Genomic DNA, 17,176 nt, shown 5'->3' with positions numbered 1-17,176 from the left:
TGCATCTTAGCATTACTAGAGATTCCAGCTATCCAGAATCAGTCTTCATATAGTTGATTTATTCCCCTTCTGTCATTGCCTCCAGAGTTGTAAACAGAGCTAACTTTTAAAAACATTGACATTTTCATGAATGCTAGCCTGGCAATTTACATGAGGCATAAAACAACCTCCAAGTACAATGAAACAGCTGCAGTGCATTACCATTTTAAAGAGGGCTCTTTTATTTTCTGAAGTGAATCAAAGCTCTCCATGGGGGTTATTTTGATTGGCACCAACACAATGAAGAGCTATTCCTAGGATTCATTTGAGCAGAAGAATTCTAACTTTCTGTTTATGGGGTTTCCTTTTAGGTATGTGTTTTGTTTCTGTTTTTTAGTATAAAATGCTTCATGGGGAAAACACACCCATTCCACCTTCACTCTTACACTTCTGTAACTGTTAATTCAAGAGCTGTGGTTTAAAACCACTGTCAGGGGAAAAAAGTACTAGATTATTTCAACATGGAAGTATTTGCAACTTCCCGACACAAATCACTGTCCTCTTGAATTAAGAAAGCCAACTGATTTTGTTCTGAACCCATGCAAATGGAACTTTAAGGGACTGCGCTGAATACAGTTTTGTTTCTTTCTTTGTAAAGGTGAAGGTAAAGGACCCCTGGACAGTTAAAAAAGGTAAAGGGACCCCTGACCATTAGGTCCAGTCGTGACCGACTCCGGGGTTGCGGCGCTCATCTCGCTTTACTGGCTGAGGGAGCCGGCATACAGCTTCCGGGTCATGTGGCCAGCATGACTAAGCCGCTTCTGGAGAATAATAATAATAATAAAAAATTTTATTTATATCCCGCCCTCCCCAGCCGAAGTCGGGCTCAGGGCGGCTAACAACAATAAAACAATACAAAAATACAACACAAACAACACTCTAAAATCATTCATTATAAAATTAATTAAATTCAAGCCACTGGCCACCATTGGGCCAGAGCTCCGCGAAGATTGCTGAGGGAGGGAGTCAGGCTGTGCCCTGGCCAAAGGCCTGGCGGAACAGCTCTGTCTTGCAGGCCCTGCGGAAAGATGTCAAGTCCCGCAGGGCCCTAGTCTCTTGTGACAGAGTGTTGCACCAGGTTGGAGCCACAGCCGAAAAAGCCCTGGCTCTAGTTGAGGCCAGCCTAACTTCTCTGTGGCCTGGGACCTTCAAGATGTTTTTATTTGAAGACCGTAAGTTTCTCTGTGGGGCATACCAGGAGAGGCGGTCCCGTAGGTACGAGGGTCCTAGGCCGTATAGGGCTTTAAAGGTTAAAACCAGCACCTTAAACCTGATCCTGTACTCCACCGGGAGCCAGTGCAGTTGATATAGCACCGGATGAATGTGATCTCGCAGTGAAGACCCCGTAAGGAGTCTCGCTGCAGCATTCTGCACCCGCTGGAGTTTCTGGGTCAGTCTTAAGGGCAGCCCCACGTAGAGCGAGTTACAATAATCCAGTCTGGAGGTGACCGTCGCGTGGATCACAGTGGCTAGGTCAGGGCGAGAGAGATAAGGAGCCAACTGCTTAGCTTGGCGGAGATGGAAAAATGCCGCCTTTGTTATAGCTGCAATCTGCGCCTCCATGGAAAGGGAGGTGTCGAAGATTACACCCAAACTCTTAACGGACGGTGCTGGCACTAACTGCGCCCCCGCAAGAGATGGGAGTTGCCCCCCCCAATCCCATATCGTCCCGTCCCAGCCACAGGACCTCTGTCTTCGAAGGATTTAGCTTCAACCGGCTCCCACGTAACCATCCAGCCACAGCTTCCAGACATCTGGTCAGTGTGTCTGGGGCCGAGTCAGGATGGCCATCCATCAACAGATAGAGTTGGGTTTCATCAGCATACTGATGGCAACCCAGCCCAAAACTCCGGACAAGCTGGGCGAGGGGGCGCATAAAGATGTTGAAAAGCATTGGGGAGAGTATCGCACCCTGAGGTACTCCACACACCAAGGAGTGGCGCGATGACAATTCCCCCCCAAGCGCCACCCTCTGTCCCCGACCAGAGAGAAACGAGCGCAGCCATTGAAGGACTGTGCCCTGGATCCCTACGTCGGCAAGGCGGTGGTCCAGGAGTTCGTGATCGACCATGTCGAAAGCTTCTGACAGATCTAGAAGAATCAGCAGCCCCGACCCGCCTCCATCCAGCTGTCTACGAAGATCATCTGTTAGGGCAACCAGAGCTGTCTCTGTCCCATGACCAGCGCGGAAGCCAGACTGGAATGGATCCAGAGCTGATGTTTCATCCAGAAACCCACCAAGCTGTTCAGCAACCGCTCTCTCAATCACCTTACCCAGGAACGGAAGATTTGAAACCGGGCGGTAATTGGATAGATCTAAAGGATCTAATGATGTTTTCTTTAAGAGCGGGCGCACCACTGCCTCCTTCAGTTCCCCTGGGAATGTCCCCGTGCCAAGGGACAAATTGATGATATCCCCCAGGAGGGCCCGCACCTCGTCTGGACACGCTCTAATCAGCCAAGACGGGCACGGGTCGAGAGGACAGGTGGTGGGCTTTCCAGCTCGGAGAAGTCTGTCCACATCGGCTGGGGATATCCGGTCAAAGTGGTCCAATACTGGACCCGAGGACAGTCGAGGGGCCTCCAGTTCCTTTATTGTATCCAAATTGGCAGGGAGGTCATGGCGGAGCAACAAGACCTTCTCCGCAAAAAAGCTCGCAAATGCCTCACAGCCGTGTGTCAAATTGTTATTTAAATTTGGCTGTCCTTCAAGGGACGTTAAAGACCTGATTATACTAAATAATTGCGCCGGGCGAGAGCTAGCGGATGCAATGGAGGCCAAGAAGTAAGACTTCTTAGCAGCCTTCACCGCCATCTCGTAGGTTTTCATAAAAGCCCTATATGATGTTCTTGAGGCTCCATCACGGGCACCCCGCCATACTCGCTCTAGCCGTCTGAGGTCCCGCTTCATTTTCCGGAGCTCCTCGGTAAACCAGGGAGCCCGGTTTCTGCGGGGTCGCAGAGGGCGCTTCGGTGCGATCTCATCGATGGCTGCCAGGAGCTGGATATTCCAGCCCTCAACAAGCTCAGTCAATGAGTCGCCAGGGGGAGCAAGGTCCCGCAAGGCTTGGCGGAATCTATCAGGGTCCATCAGCCTCTGCGGGCGAGCCCAAATCGGCTCGGCACCTAAGCAGGGTGGGGGTGGAAAGTCAATCCTGGCTTTCAGAGCGTAGTGATCAGACCATGGCACCTTCATCGAAGGAGACATGATCACATCTATACCTACACCAAAGATCAAATCCAGCGTGTGGCCTGCTTGATGTGTGGGGCCCGAAACAAACTGGGAGAGCCCTAGTGTCGCCATGGAAGACACCAGGTCCAGAGCCTGTGAGGAGGGAGTGGCATCAGCATGGATGTTGAAGTCCCCCAATACCAATAGGTTAGGGAACTCCAAGGCCCAGCCGGCCACCGCCTCCAATAGGCCTGACAGGGTGGCTGCTGGTGCGCTAGGTGGCCGGTACACCAGCCAGACAGCCAAACTCTCCTCGGAGCCCCACACTAGGCCAACACATTCAATGCCGGGGATCGATGGTGATGGTAGAGCCCTGAAAGGACAATCTTCCCGGATTAATAATGCCACCCCTCCCCCCCGGCCCACAGTCCGTGACTGGTGGAGGACGGAGAAACCCGGGGGTGCCATCTCTCGTAAGGTAACTGTTGCAGCACACAGAAACACCGGTTACCTTCTCTCCAGAGCGGTACCTATTTATCTACTTACACTTTGATGTGCTTTCGAACTGCTAGGTTGGCAGGAGCAGGGACCGAGAAACGGGAGCTCACCCCGTCGCGGGGATTCGAACCGCCGACCTTCTGATTGGCAAGTCCTAGGCTCTGTGGTTTAACCCACAGCGGAACCCGCGTCCCCCTGGACAGTTAAGTCCAGTCAAAATCAACTATGGGGTTGCTGCGTTCATCTCGCTTTTCAGGTCAAGGGAGCTGGAGTCTGTCCAGACAGCTTTCTGGGTCATGTGGCCAGCATGACTACTGGTTCACAGAAGACTGTGATGAGTGCCAGAGCACATGGAAACATCGTTTACCTTCCTGCCGCAATGGTACCTATTTATCTGCTTGCACTGGTGGGCTTTCAAACTGCTAGGTGGGCAGGAGCTGGGACAGAGCAACGGGAGCTCACCCCGTTGTGCAGATTTGAACCACCAACCTTCTGATCAGCAAGTCCAAGAGGATCAGTGGTTTAGACCACTGTGCCACTATTTCTCCCTTGCTATTTCTCTGTTGCTAGTTACCGGTCAAATTTTACATAATTTATATGTCATAATTCATCTGACTAACAGGGAGCTTTTGCAATGCAAAGGAGACTGGACCTACAGAGGAATCCCAACTGGAGCCAGGGACAAATGGACCAGCACAGCCACCAAGCGTGCCTTTCGAGGATCCCCAGCACTTTGGATCCTGCAGATCTGAAGCTTCCGTGCCCTACACCCATGGCACCCTGTTTTGGACCTTCCTGCAGGCTACTTCAGCAGAGCTTGGGCCTCTATCACAGTGGGATAGTGAAGGCTGGCAGAGACAGCGGCACTCCCATTTTACCCATGCTGCAGCCACCTCTTTCAAAAAAACACCAGCAGAACAATTTTTGTGCACCGGTTAGATACTCTGAATATTAAGTGTTATTTAAGTACATATAAATAAATATATGGTGTCAGTTGTAGGGCAAGTGGAGATGTGGCTGCAAAGGAACAAGAGGGAGACTTAAAATGCACTCCTAATTGTTCATTTAAAGGCACCTAATTGTATTTGGTGCCTTTAAATGTGGTGCCAAATGCAAGGCCAGCCAGGAATGGTTCCCACTCATGAACTCCCAAGTGGAGCTGATCCCTGCCAAAAACAGGGCTTGAGGTCGGTGCCAATCCACTGACTGGCAGAGAGTCCAAGCCCCACTTGGATCAGCAGGGATCTTCTTCCTTTGCAGCACAGCGTGTACTTAAACCATGCTGCACAGGAAAGGGGAGCACCTGATGATTGACAGGCCCCACCCATCTGTCAAAGTGGCTTGCCAGGAGTGCGGGAGCTCCAGATTCAATTAACATTCTGCGCATGTTTGGGCAAGTTGCTTGTTCCCTAGGACCAGTGCAGGATTCTGGAGGACTCTTTGATTACCCTTGTTTCTGGTTCTCAGTCTCCAATTTGATACACAATCCAGCTCAGCCTCTCTCAACCTTGGGTCCTCGGATATTGTTATACTGCAACTACCATCCATAGCTAGCAGGACCAGTGGTCAGGGGTGATAGGAGATGTAGTCCAACAACATACGGGGACCCAAGGTTGAGAAAAGCTGCTCTAACCTATAGGCCTGCTGCTCTTCCTATCTGCTGCAGTCCTCTGCCATACCTGCTTCTTGTGGGTCATTTTTGCCAGGGCCAGGCAGCTTAGTCAAAACTTAAAAGCTAATCATCATCTGAACATGCGCCAGCAATGACTCATTGCTTTGAGCGTCTAGCATGATGAATTTGGATGGTACAGGTGCAAAATCAGCATATAACCATATAACATTCCCAATTGAAATTTGAAGTGATAAGTTTTGGGATGTGACACTTTTCCTTGGAATATATATTTGCATTACAAGCTTGGAAAGTTCATACTCCAAATCCATTATTTTTGAACCTGTCCATCACTAACTGGAAATGTCTTCTTGCTAAGAATTGTAGAGCATAGACTATTTGGAGAATGAAGTTTCCTTTATGATTCAACTCTGTCCTGTGAGGACGGTAAAGGTAAAGGGACCCCTGACTATTAGGTCCAGTCGTGAACGACTCTGGGGTTGCGGTGCTCATCTCGCTTTACTGGCCGAGGGAGCCAGCGTACAACTTCCGGGTCATGTGGCCAGCAGGACTAAGCCACTTCTGGCGAACCAGAGCATCTCATGGAAATGCCATTTACCTTCCTGCTGGAGCGGTACCTATTTATCTACTTGCACTTTGACGTGCTTTCGAACTGCTAGGTTGGCAGGAGCAGGGACCGAGCAACAGGAGCTCACCCCGTCGCGGGGATTCGAACCGCCGACCTTCTGATCGGCAAATCCTAGACTCTGTGGTTTAACCCACAGCGCCACACGCGTGCCATGAGGACAGTAGTAATCCATTTAAAATTTATTTCTTTGGCAGTTAATTATTGATCAAAAAATTACATCATTCTAATATTCAAAGACTTGCTACCTAGTGTGGTTATTTTAACAACAAAGGACCTAAATTTTTGATTTTCATTCTTTTGAAACTCTTACCTAGCAGTGTACTTACACAGAGCCATGACAACCAGTAATTTCAGACACAGTAGAGGTATCCTCTCCACTTTGTCAGTGAAGACAGCAAGTTGGAATTCTCAGTTACAGAAAGAATGTCCTTGCACTTTTACATAAATATTAAATAGTTTCTTGGAGTCAGGCACTGATGAAATTTGAATGCCTGCTTACAATGGCTGGAACTTTCCTGCAGTTAAAGGCCGGAGGGCAGTCCATAGGAGATTCAGGTATTGGGTAGTTAAATGATAATCCTGAGCAAATAAGCTCTGCCATATAAATGCACAATGGTCTAGTTATCAGTGTTTGGGACACAGGCCCTATTTCCATGTTGCTAACTAATTTATATTTTTCACCAAAAATGCCAAATATTTCTCCATTTCTGTCTGGAGTAACGTCAACATGTCTCAAAGTCTTAAGAACAGCCACCTTAATTTACTACAGTGAAGGCTGGTTGCTTCAACATTCATACAGATAGCAACAAGGGAAGGATGGCAGTTCTTCACTTATAAAATCTAAACATTTGTGGTCAATTTGTCTCTCAGCTTGCTGGAAATGTTATGTAAATTAAACTATGAAATGTTAAATCGCAGGGGCACTTTAGATTCCAGTAAGGAATTTATTGTTTTCAGCCTTTAAGAGCCAATGAGAACATATTGCATTCTGATTGTATTTCACTCTTTTAGGCTTGTGAGCTGCTCAGATAACAGTGCTATATAACAATGCTCATAGAAAGATGAAGAAAATACTGTTACATTTGAGTCCTGACACATGCTTCACCTCCTCTTTTTTTAGTTTGTCATTGCATTCCTAGAGTAAAGGGGCAATCAAAGTTCTCTCAACAGCAGCAGCAGCAGCAACCACCACAGTCTCCTTGCCTATTAGATTAAGAGGCGTCTTCCCCTCACTTAAAAGCCACAGCTCAACAAATATGGACACAGCCTCAGATCTTTTAATAGCACATTTTTATCCTTCTGTCCCAAAAGGTAATTCTTCATTATATGATCCTGAATGCAAATTAGCCAAGTAACAGGCACAAAAGGTAGCTATGCGAGAGTATGTTAATTCCTTCTCTTGTGTAAAAAATCTCCTTCAAACAAACAGAACAGGAGTATTGAGGCCTTCTGAAAAGGTGGAAACGTAATTCCATGTATCCTCTTTAGGGTTTATTTGATTGTGGTTTATAAACTCTTCTCAATAAATGATACATAAATAAAAACCAAAGACATTTTGTAATCTTTGGAAACTCTAATTAAAACCAAGGACAATGTAATTTTTTTGGAAAATTGTAGAGTTACAACATTAGAGACCATAAGAATAGTGCAATATCCTCCTGTCTAAAGAGAAACACTTCTATTACATTTTGAGAAGGTCTTACCTGACTTTGATGTTGGAGTCTACCACTAATTTATAGGGATGGGCACAACAGTTCACATTCTGTTGTTGGTTTGGGATTCCAACATCTGGCAAAGTCCACTCTAGTTGAATTTTGAACAGAATTCTGTATTACAGAATCTCCAAATGGAATACCCTGGCACCGGTGAGGGGCACAGGTGTGGGACACACACACTCCTGGATTGCAAGGGGCTATTTTACAGCCTGGACATTGTGGGCTGGAAAGGAAAACTATTCTTTGCAAAGAAGGAGTAAATGGGGGGGGGGGAGGCAGTGGGGTAGGGGGAGCAGGAGATGCAATCCCCCCCCCAACAAAGAACACTTGGAGAAAGAGGATTTTCAGTGGGGAAGATTCCTCCTCACATCAACAAGATTTCATGGTACAATCTTTTTCAATCCTGCTGTGGAGATTTGTGTCTTCAGTGAATTGCATATGAAGATTTAAAAAGGGTGCAGCCCCCAAACTAGCAACGGGTACAATCTCCCTACTAAAAAACCTTCCAGGCTTCAGGGTTTTCAGCACAAGGATTACCTTTCCTCTTCACTAGTAGTTTTGGGGGCTGCGGCCCCCCATACAATTCAATGGAGACACGTGCACAAGGGAGTCAAAGAGCTCCATAGCCCCAAACCAATTTATTGGGTGGGAGCAGATTCCAAATAATTAAATTCCAATCCAGGAGACATTTCCAGGAATATTGTAAATCCAGATTCCTTAAGCAACCTTACTGAATTATGCAATCTTGAACCATACTTGTCTATGGACGGCTCAAAGAAACGCCATCTACAAACAGCTAAAATTTTGAAAACATGAACTATGCTATGGTGTAGCGAGAAGGCACCCAGTGAATATGGGATCCATGGAGATTTAGGTAAAAACAATTTGGTATACAGTGGTAGGTGCTGATTCTATGTAAACAGATATTTCAGTGCCTATTGAACACTAACAGCAACTGAAATGCAGGAAGCTGAAGGTGGGGGTTTGGGTAGCAGGGAAAGGAAAGTCCTTGTGAAGAGGGAGCTGGCTGTTTATACTAACAAATTTGGAGGTGGAAAATAGGGTCTGGGGCATGTGTTTAATGTGAGTATTAAAAAAAACAACTATGAAAAATAACAGTTTCACCTTTCCCTCTGTCATCATAGCACCCTGTTTATACAGCTATAAGTATTGCAGTGGACAGTCAAGCCCCAAACCGGAGTCCTTTAGCACAGTGGGGGAGGGAAAAAAGGTGCCCTTTGCTGGAATTCCCACTCCCTGTAAACTCAAAACAATGCTGGAGCCCTGAACAGAAATACTGATATTAGGAGCTGGAAATGCACTGCAGCATTTCACAACGGGGCCCTAATTTTAGGATCTCTCATTCAAATTCTTTTAAATATAAAATATTGAGAACCATTCTATAGATCTTTAAGCATACACTTTGTTCTTCTGAGAACAGAAACAGGAATACTCTTGGCTGAAGATTCATTATCAGTCTTCAAAAACTGGCTTAAGCTAATCAATATGCCCTGAGAAACACTTTCAAAATTACGTTTCCCTGAGCAAATTTACTCTGAAGTATCTAATCTGATTTCTTGGCACCAGAATGTTGTTCACATTGTTGCATTCATATGGCCTTTCAGAAGTCTATTTCAATCAAACGGCAAGAAAATAGCTTGCAAGGAATTTAAAACTAGACTTGAAAATGGGTACTCCCAATTCAACTTGACATCCATGAATACAATCAAGATTATTCCTTGCTACAGCATGATCAACTACAAACACAAATTGAAAAATTACTAGATCAAAATGGATAAATTCCCCTTGAGCAGAGTCTTTGTTGTTTTTAATTTTCAGTTGACTACTTCTATATTGGAAAGCAGACACCAAAATGTTCCACATAGCCTGTAGTTTTCTGTCTGCAGAAAGAATCAAATTGAGAATTTGTTACTCTGTTGCTTTAAGTCTCTACATACATCCCTCCAGCATTTCTCTGATGAAAACAGGGATGCTCTAAGGAAAAGCAGGACATTCCGGGATATAATCAGTAACTGGGACAGCTTCTGAAAATCCGGGACTATCCCTGGAAAATAGGGGCACTTGGAGGGTCTGGATGTATATGAAATGATTTCTGACAAATTAGAACAACTGTGGACAGTGATAAAATCTAGTGTCTGGAATCTGCTTTCAGTAAGCCTGTGCTGATTTTGTAAGACCTTGTGCTACGGATTGTGCACCAGTCTGTGCAGCAAACAAATACGTATTTTATGGAACAATCCTATGTCTTCTCAGAAGTTTCCCTGGGAAGGTACTCCTAGGAAAGCAGGTACCAGGTTGCAATTTTATTTTTTCAACTGATTAAATTATTATCTACTATGTATTTAGGAAAGTGGTTTCTCTGTCTGTCCATCTGTTATTACCAAACTCTGCACAAGGGTTCCTGAGCGGTCATTGTTGGTGATTGGATGCCATTTTGAATCAAGACGATGGAACAAAATGTGACTTTGTCTGACTTTTGACACAATGGATCCAACTCGCTAATTAAAACTACTCAATGAAAAATCACAACCTCTTTTGGTTTCTGCAAATTCCCAGGTGGAGAACCTCAGGCACATAGTGCCAAATATGGCTGCCCAGGCCTCTATATCTAGCCCAAGGCTACATAAATCTCTAGCCCTGCTGTGCCTCCTAGTGCTGCTGCAAAGCTCGAATGTGTTCTTTAATTGTGATAACTGTTACTTGCCTAGATGTGCATGCACACGGACACGCACACACACAGTATATACCGGACATCTCTGAGTTTTGCATGGCTGGAACACAGACCACTAAGCAATGCTGAGGAGTCACACCTGCTGTTTGCTCCTATGCCAACTTCTACTTCTGGTTTGGTGGGGTAATATCCAAAACCTAACACTTATTTTAGCAAGATACCTGTGCAGTAAGTGACATTTTGCTTTCCCTATATTTATTTACCTACTAATTTATACAGCTGCCCCAAATAAGTTGCTAAAAATAAGTGTAGGATTTGGGCTATTACCCCACCAAATGGGGGTTTAATGCAAGCACTATGCATTGTACTCGCTGTGAGGGGTCAGCAACCTTTTTCAGCTGTGGGCCGGCCCACCGGCCCTCAGACCTTGTGGGGGGCCGGACTATATTTTTTTTGGGGGGGAATGAACGAGTTCTTATGCCCCACAAATAACTCAGAGATGAATTTTAAATAAAATGACACGTTTTACTCATGTAAAAACACGCTGATTCCCGGACTGTCCTCGGGCCCAATTGAGAAGGCAATTGGGCCGCATCCAGCCCCCGGACCTTAGGTTGCCTTCCCCTGGTCTAGGCCTTTGGAAAGAGATTGTAAGATTCAAGCCCTTTAGAATTTTATACTGCTACTTGATTGGTTTTGGATATGTTCTTAATGATGCTGTTAGCCACCCTAGGCACTGTTCAGGGAGGAAGGGTGGGATAGAAATTAAACAAAATAAATAATTCTATAGAAATCTAAACTACCCACCAGGAGTGAGGAAGTTCTCCCCCTAAGTCATGCACCTCCCTGGGGCCACAGCCCCCGTTAGCCTTTCTCCATGTCCTCCTTGAGAGCTTTTGCCAGGCTAGAATGTGTCCTCTTGCTTGCCTGAATGGAGAGCTGTGTGTGCAGAACTATCTGGCTTTTATATTGGCCAAAAGGTATCCTACTGTACCTAATGTAAGAGTCACATTCATTGCCCCATCAGCTTTTGCCTCTGACCCTGCTCACCATCGACACGCCGCCCCCCCCCCGCCAACCCAGGTTCTCCATGATGGAATGTGGCTCTTGGGATGAAGGATGCTTATCTTACCATTCCATGGGCACACTATATATTTTGCCTACTGGGCTTGCACCAGCATCCTTTGCTCAGAGAAGCGGTTCTTACTGCAACATTTCTAGAATCATATTATGGAGTGTAGCTTGCATATGTACTTCATGCCTCTATTTATTAATCAAAAAGAAAATCTAAATAACTTGATATAACAGCTGAGCTGCCAACACAGCCAACATTTCCATGCTGTGGCTTAAGGCAATATCAGGGTTGTGCTGCTTCCAAACGCACGCAAAAAAACAAAACAAAACAAAAACTCCTCCTTTAGGCAAATCTGAAATTTCAAGGATTGATAATGAATGGCATGGTGTAAATCAGCACTGCAAATTCCGTGGGTGTGGCTACAGCCCTGAGAATGCCACAATGCAAATAAAACCTTTCTTCTTCTTTTTCATTACTTATTCAATGCCACAAGCATATTTATTTATGTACTGAATTTCTAGCTCAGTTAAAAAACAACAACTAAAACCTCAGGGTGGCTTTTGAATCAAATAAAATGCAATTAAAAGAGTAAAACAATATCATAAAACTGCAGTTTAAAATTAAAACAGCAGAACAACAAAGCGGTCTCAAGAAGCACCATAAAACAGAGTCAGACAATATTTTAAAAGGTGTAGCAAAATTTTAAAAGTTATTTCCCTGCCTCTCACCGGCTGGACTCCTCCTCTTGGCCTCCCTCCTTTCCTCCTTCAGCTTATGATTCTGATCCTGGACTTCTCTCTGACACAGATTCTCCCTCCTCACTAAACCCTATTACCTCTCCAGTTTCCAACACCTTCTCCTTCTGACCACCCATCACTGTCCCACCACCAACCCCCTGGCTCTGAGCCTTCTGCCCTTAGAGGTTCCCCAGCTGGTTCCTCCCACTAGTCCTCTGCATCCAACCAAGCCCTGACAGTCAGAAGGAACCTGGCTTAAGCACACAGCCAGGCAGTGCTGTTCTTTGACAATAGTAATGTCACCACACTCTGCTCCGGCTGCAGTGTCCAAACTTTGGGTTACCAGTGCGAGAATCACTGGCCAGGCTCTCTTTGCCCAGGAACAGCCCTAACTGCTACACAAACTGAAGTTGGCAAAAGGTCTCCTTGCCATGATGGTCACTTGCACCTACAAGAACATTGTTGCATCCAGGAGCACCCCAAACTATGCACTTGCTCATTTAGGATGGAGGGTGGTGCCATCCTAAATAAGCGATTTGACCACTTCTTGAACTGAGGAGTCAAGCTCCCATAGTCAACCACCCATCTTGGTTTTATGTTTGTTTGTTTTTGCTTTTGGCCAGCTTGTCACTGCAGTCACCCTAAAACAGGCATAGGCAAACTTCAACCCTCCAGATGTTTGGGACTACAATTCCCATCATCCCTAGCTAACAGGACAAGGCCAGGGATGATGGGAAGTGTAGTTCCAAATATCTGGAGGGCCAGAGCTTGCCTATGTCTACTCTAAAACCTGCAAGCCTCTTCTGACTGAGATGATACAAACAAATAAGAACTGATGGTGATGATACAAATTAAGACACTTTGTACTGCATTTTGGTCATCTAAGCTTATACATGACCCGGAAAAACTGTCTGCAGACAAACGTCGCGCCCTTGGCCAGAGTTGTTCGCGACTGGACTTAACTGTCAGGAGTCCTTTACCTTTTATACTTATAGCAATGCATATTTCACAGGTTTTTGGGTTAACTACTCCCTGTCTGAGATAATACAATTGTCATTTCACTACACTGCAACAAGACTTTCCAGAATAAGGAATCTAGAAAGCAGGCTTTAGGCAAATGCCTAGCCAAAAGTATTGGCTTGCATGGCTTGTTTAAAAAGAGCCCACTGATGCTCGACTGATGTAAACATGTGTACTGCAAAACGTCTATAGCTAGCCAGATGTCAAAATGGATTTTCATATTCCTAAAGTTATTTTCCCAAATGGTTCTGGAAGCCTTGCAGAACATGATCTGAACTATATTCTTTTTTTCAGTCTTATGAACAGACAGGAACAAAAGAAAGAAATTGTCAAGAAGACAGAAGTTTATTCCAACCTGGTTGGCATGTACTCTGTGCTTTAAAACACAACTTGAACCAAAAGAACCAAATTCTGTGCCAAGATTATCTGAATTCTCTTAACTGTATACATTATGCATATCAATTACTTGCATGTTTAATTTGCATAATTTATACTGCCTATCCAAATTATGAGGAGATATAGACAGTATGCAAGGCACAGAAGACCACACCACCACCACTGGAAGTCTTACTCAACCACTTTGTGAGATTTTGCCAGGCTTTGCCGGTGCACTTTGAACCTTGCACACAACGAATGAGAAACTTTTGTTGTTGTTTTGGTTACAAAAAAGGTTAGATTCTCAGGAATCTGGCCTTTGCACCCAGTATCACATTCCTCTGGTTGTCTGTGACTATTCAAAAGCAGCACTACACACAGCACTAATTACACTGAACATTATTCTCCCCTCTGATAGAAAACCCATCAGAAACTGACATTTAAATCAATATTTTTAAATGTATCAATTGCTTCTCTATAATAAAGGAAATATTAAAAACAACATAGCAAAATGAATAAAATCAGCAGAAGCCCCAACTCTGAATAATCAACAGCATTATTAGAAAGGTCTCTATAATCAATACACTGGGGCGGGGGGGAGTGTCAATTTCTTAAGTTCATTAGTAGGAATGAATTGGTGCCAGTGCAAATAAATGCTTGGCAAGCCTGGTAGTTTCACATCTTTCTTTACTAAATTGCAAGTTAAATAAACATGCTAAACTAGATCACTCTCCAGGGCATCAGAAAATGTTTCAATACAAATTATCCATAGGACAATTTTCTGGAAAGCCCACGTCACTGACTACACATTACTTCTTTCTGTAAGCAGGCTCTCCTGTTTCCAGACATCCCTGTGTATAGCCCCCACCTTTGGTTCCCTGCTGATCTTTAGAGCATCCAAACCCCCGTTGTCATCACTGTCCGCCTGAAGGTTCCTTCTTACCATAATCTTCCTGCTCCCTCATTGCTCCAGCCTCTTCCTCCTCTGTTCCCTTCACCCTTGACATAGCCCCGTGTCTGTAACGTCTGAGACAAAAGGCACTCTGCATGTGCTCGCTGCCACTTGAATCTTGCATCCAGTGAAACACACATACACCATCAAAGAGGCGCAGCTTCACTTCCCCAAAGGAAAGGTTGGGCTTCATTTTGCAGCTGGGAAGAAGCAAGACCTCACATACTTTGCATACAAAGCTGCAGGCTGAGGGGTCTCCAGCTCAGTTAGATCTCAGGCAGCTGGATTGAAAGGGTGTCTTGCTCAAGACTCTGGAAAGCTGAAGACTCACCAGTTTGACCCAACTGGGTCGGACTGGCCAGCGATTCACTAGACTGCGTGGCCATATTCAGAGTATGCTCAGAGCCCCAGAGTGCTCAAATGCGGACCTGAGCGGCCACCCCCGCCAATTACTCCAGCATCTCTACCTCCAGACTTCCACACCTGAGTTATTTTTATTGCTTGAATCATCATAAATCGATTAGCGACTGATGGCAACGATCTTCCAGCCCGTGAGCAAAGTTTCACAGTTCCAGGACTATCGAGCAAGGTGGGTTTCCGAAGTAGAGACAGGTGTGCGTCTACCTGGAGCTTTCCGGACTCCCGCTGCACCCCCTGCCCTGCACCCCCCTCCCGCCGCCCTCCTTCCCCCGCTCACCTGGCTCTGGGATCCCGGCGCGGCGGGCGCTCGGCGGGCGCCGCAGCCCCCTTTGGTCTGCAGGTTGATGGGCGCGCTCTGCTGGGCGCCGCAGCCCCGGCCGCCGTTCAGGTGCGCGGTCACCATGGCCACGGGACCCTTGGACGGCAGCACGGAGAGCGCCACGCTCGGAGGGCCGGAGCTGGGGCCGCCGCCGCCGCCTCCTCCTCCGCCGGCGGGGGCTGGGAGGAGCACCGGCTGTTTGGTGCTGCTGCTGCCGCCGCTGGCGCCGCCGTTCCCTGCTGCTGCGCTGCCCCCCAGCACCGCGGCCGAGCAGCTCCGCACGGCCAGCTTCTGCAAGGGGAAAAAGAAGGCGACACGCGCTCAGGCTTCCCGCCTTGGAAAGCGCCTCTCCCCGCCCCGCCCGGCCCCAGGCGCCGCACCCGCGCCAAGGGAAGCCGCCCGCCCGCCCGGGAACCACGCCGCCCTCCCCGCCCAGCTGGGCGGCGGCGCTGCCTTCGGCTCCGCGGGGGCTTCTGCTGCCAGAGCCGCCCGCTTGTCGGCGACCCCCGGCGCTGAGGCGGAGGGCCGGGCAGGCGGCTGTTTCCTCCCCGTCGGGGCTGCGGGCTTCCTTCGGGGGCGGCCAACTCCGCCTTGCCTTTTGCGCAGAGCAGAGCGGGGCAGCGCGGCCCATTTGGGGTGGCCCGTCTGTCGGGGAGCCCCGTCGGGGTCGGCGGACCTGGGCTTAATTCAGGGCGTCTCTCTCTCCCTCCCTCCCTCGCACACACGTTCTTAAGCGAGGGAGCATCTTGGGATCACTTGACTCGGCTCGCCCGTGCCTTAATTGTTTATCGATCCCGAGCCTGCCTTCCTTCCCTGAGCAGCACACGCTGGGGGACTCCAGGCAAACGAGCCCGTCGAGCAGCAGCGCCAGCCGGGGGACCGGCCGAGGCGCCCCGAGGGAAGCCAGCCAAACAAAAGCCACGGCTTGGCCGACCGGGAAGTTCTGCGCATGCCCCTTGGAAATCCGCGGGAGCCGAGCGCTGGCGCTCCGGTGCAGCTCCTGCTCGTGGGAATGAGACTTGCGCGAGAGAACTTCCCCAGGATTGCGCGCCCCGCAAGGCCTGCCCTTTCACATTGACCTCTTAGTCGTACTAAGTTTTGTGGGGCTTACTCCCAAATAAGTGTGCATGGGAGAGAGCCATGCAGCCTAAAGATTTGTGCGCTCCAGGATAACGGGCTTTTAGAAGTTAAAAAGCGCATATACCCTCTACCCGCCCCAGTTCTTTGGCAAAGATTTCTGCTGCTTAAAGCATGCGATCTTTTTGAATTCTCTCTTGCAGGTCTTCAGTCCCTTCCCTTTAGACTTCTTTTGACCACAGCCTTGAGCCCAGGGCCTCAGGCAGCAGGATCCGCGGGGGGGGGGGGCAATAGATCTTTTATTCCTCCTCTGCCCCTTGTTCCTGATGTAGATCCTTCACACCTCCTTCCCAAAATGTCTGTGACCCTTTGTGTTTTCTTAATTTTGTCATCTAGTGCAACTCTGACTAGTGGGCTTTCTTCCACCTGCAGAAGTTCCAGTTTTACAACCCCTTTAAACATGCTTATTACAGTATAGCACACAAAACTGAACAGTAAAAAGTTAAATATTTTTGTACTGTAAAAGTATAGCAGCTATAAGAATTTTGTTTTGCAAAAAAAAATTTTGTTTGTTTGAATATTTTCCCTTAAAAAAATCCCAGTGTACAGTCATACCGCGGGTTACAAATGCTTCAGGTTGCTTTTTTGGGGGTTACGGACACACCAAAACCCAGAAGCACCGGAACAGGTTACTTCCGGGTTTGGGCGATCACGCTTTGCACATGCACAGAAGCGCCGAATCACAACCCGCGTATGCGCAGACGCGGTACTGCGGGTTGCGAATGTGCCTCCCACACAGATCACATTCACAACCCAAGCGTCCACTG

At 47.2% G+C, this 17,176-nt stretch overlaps 1 protein-coding gene across 6 annotated transcripts in view; it reads right to left on the bottom strand.

Annotated features, from left to right (window-relative positions):
- PHF21B (PHD finger protein 21B) overlaps positions 1-17,176 on the bottom strand; it is a 188,218-nt gene that overhangs the window by 49,208 nt on the left and 121,834 nt on the right. For 4 of the 6 annotated variants that reach the window (XM_053387614.1, XM_053387619.1, XM_053387620.1 and 1 more), the window contains exon 3: positions 15,231-15,563. The exons of the other annotated variants lie outside the window; for them this stretch is intronic. In XM_053387614.1, coding sequence (XP_053243589.1) covers positions 15,231-15,563 — 333 coding nt within the window. The remainder of the gene's footprint in view (positions 1-15,230; positions 15,564-17,176) is intronic. 6 annotated transcript variants of the gene reach the window in all.

This window comes from Podarcis raffonei, chromosome 5, assembly GCF_027172205.1.
Source record: "Podarcis raffonei isolate rPodRaf1 chromosome 5, rPodRaf1.pri, whole genome shotgun sequence".
NCBI classification, from domain to species: Eukaryota; Metazoa; Chordata; class Lepidosauria; order Squamata; family Lacertidae; genus Podarcis; species Podarcis raffonei.
This window is presented reverse-complemented; position numbering and strand designations above follow the sequence as displayed.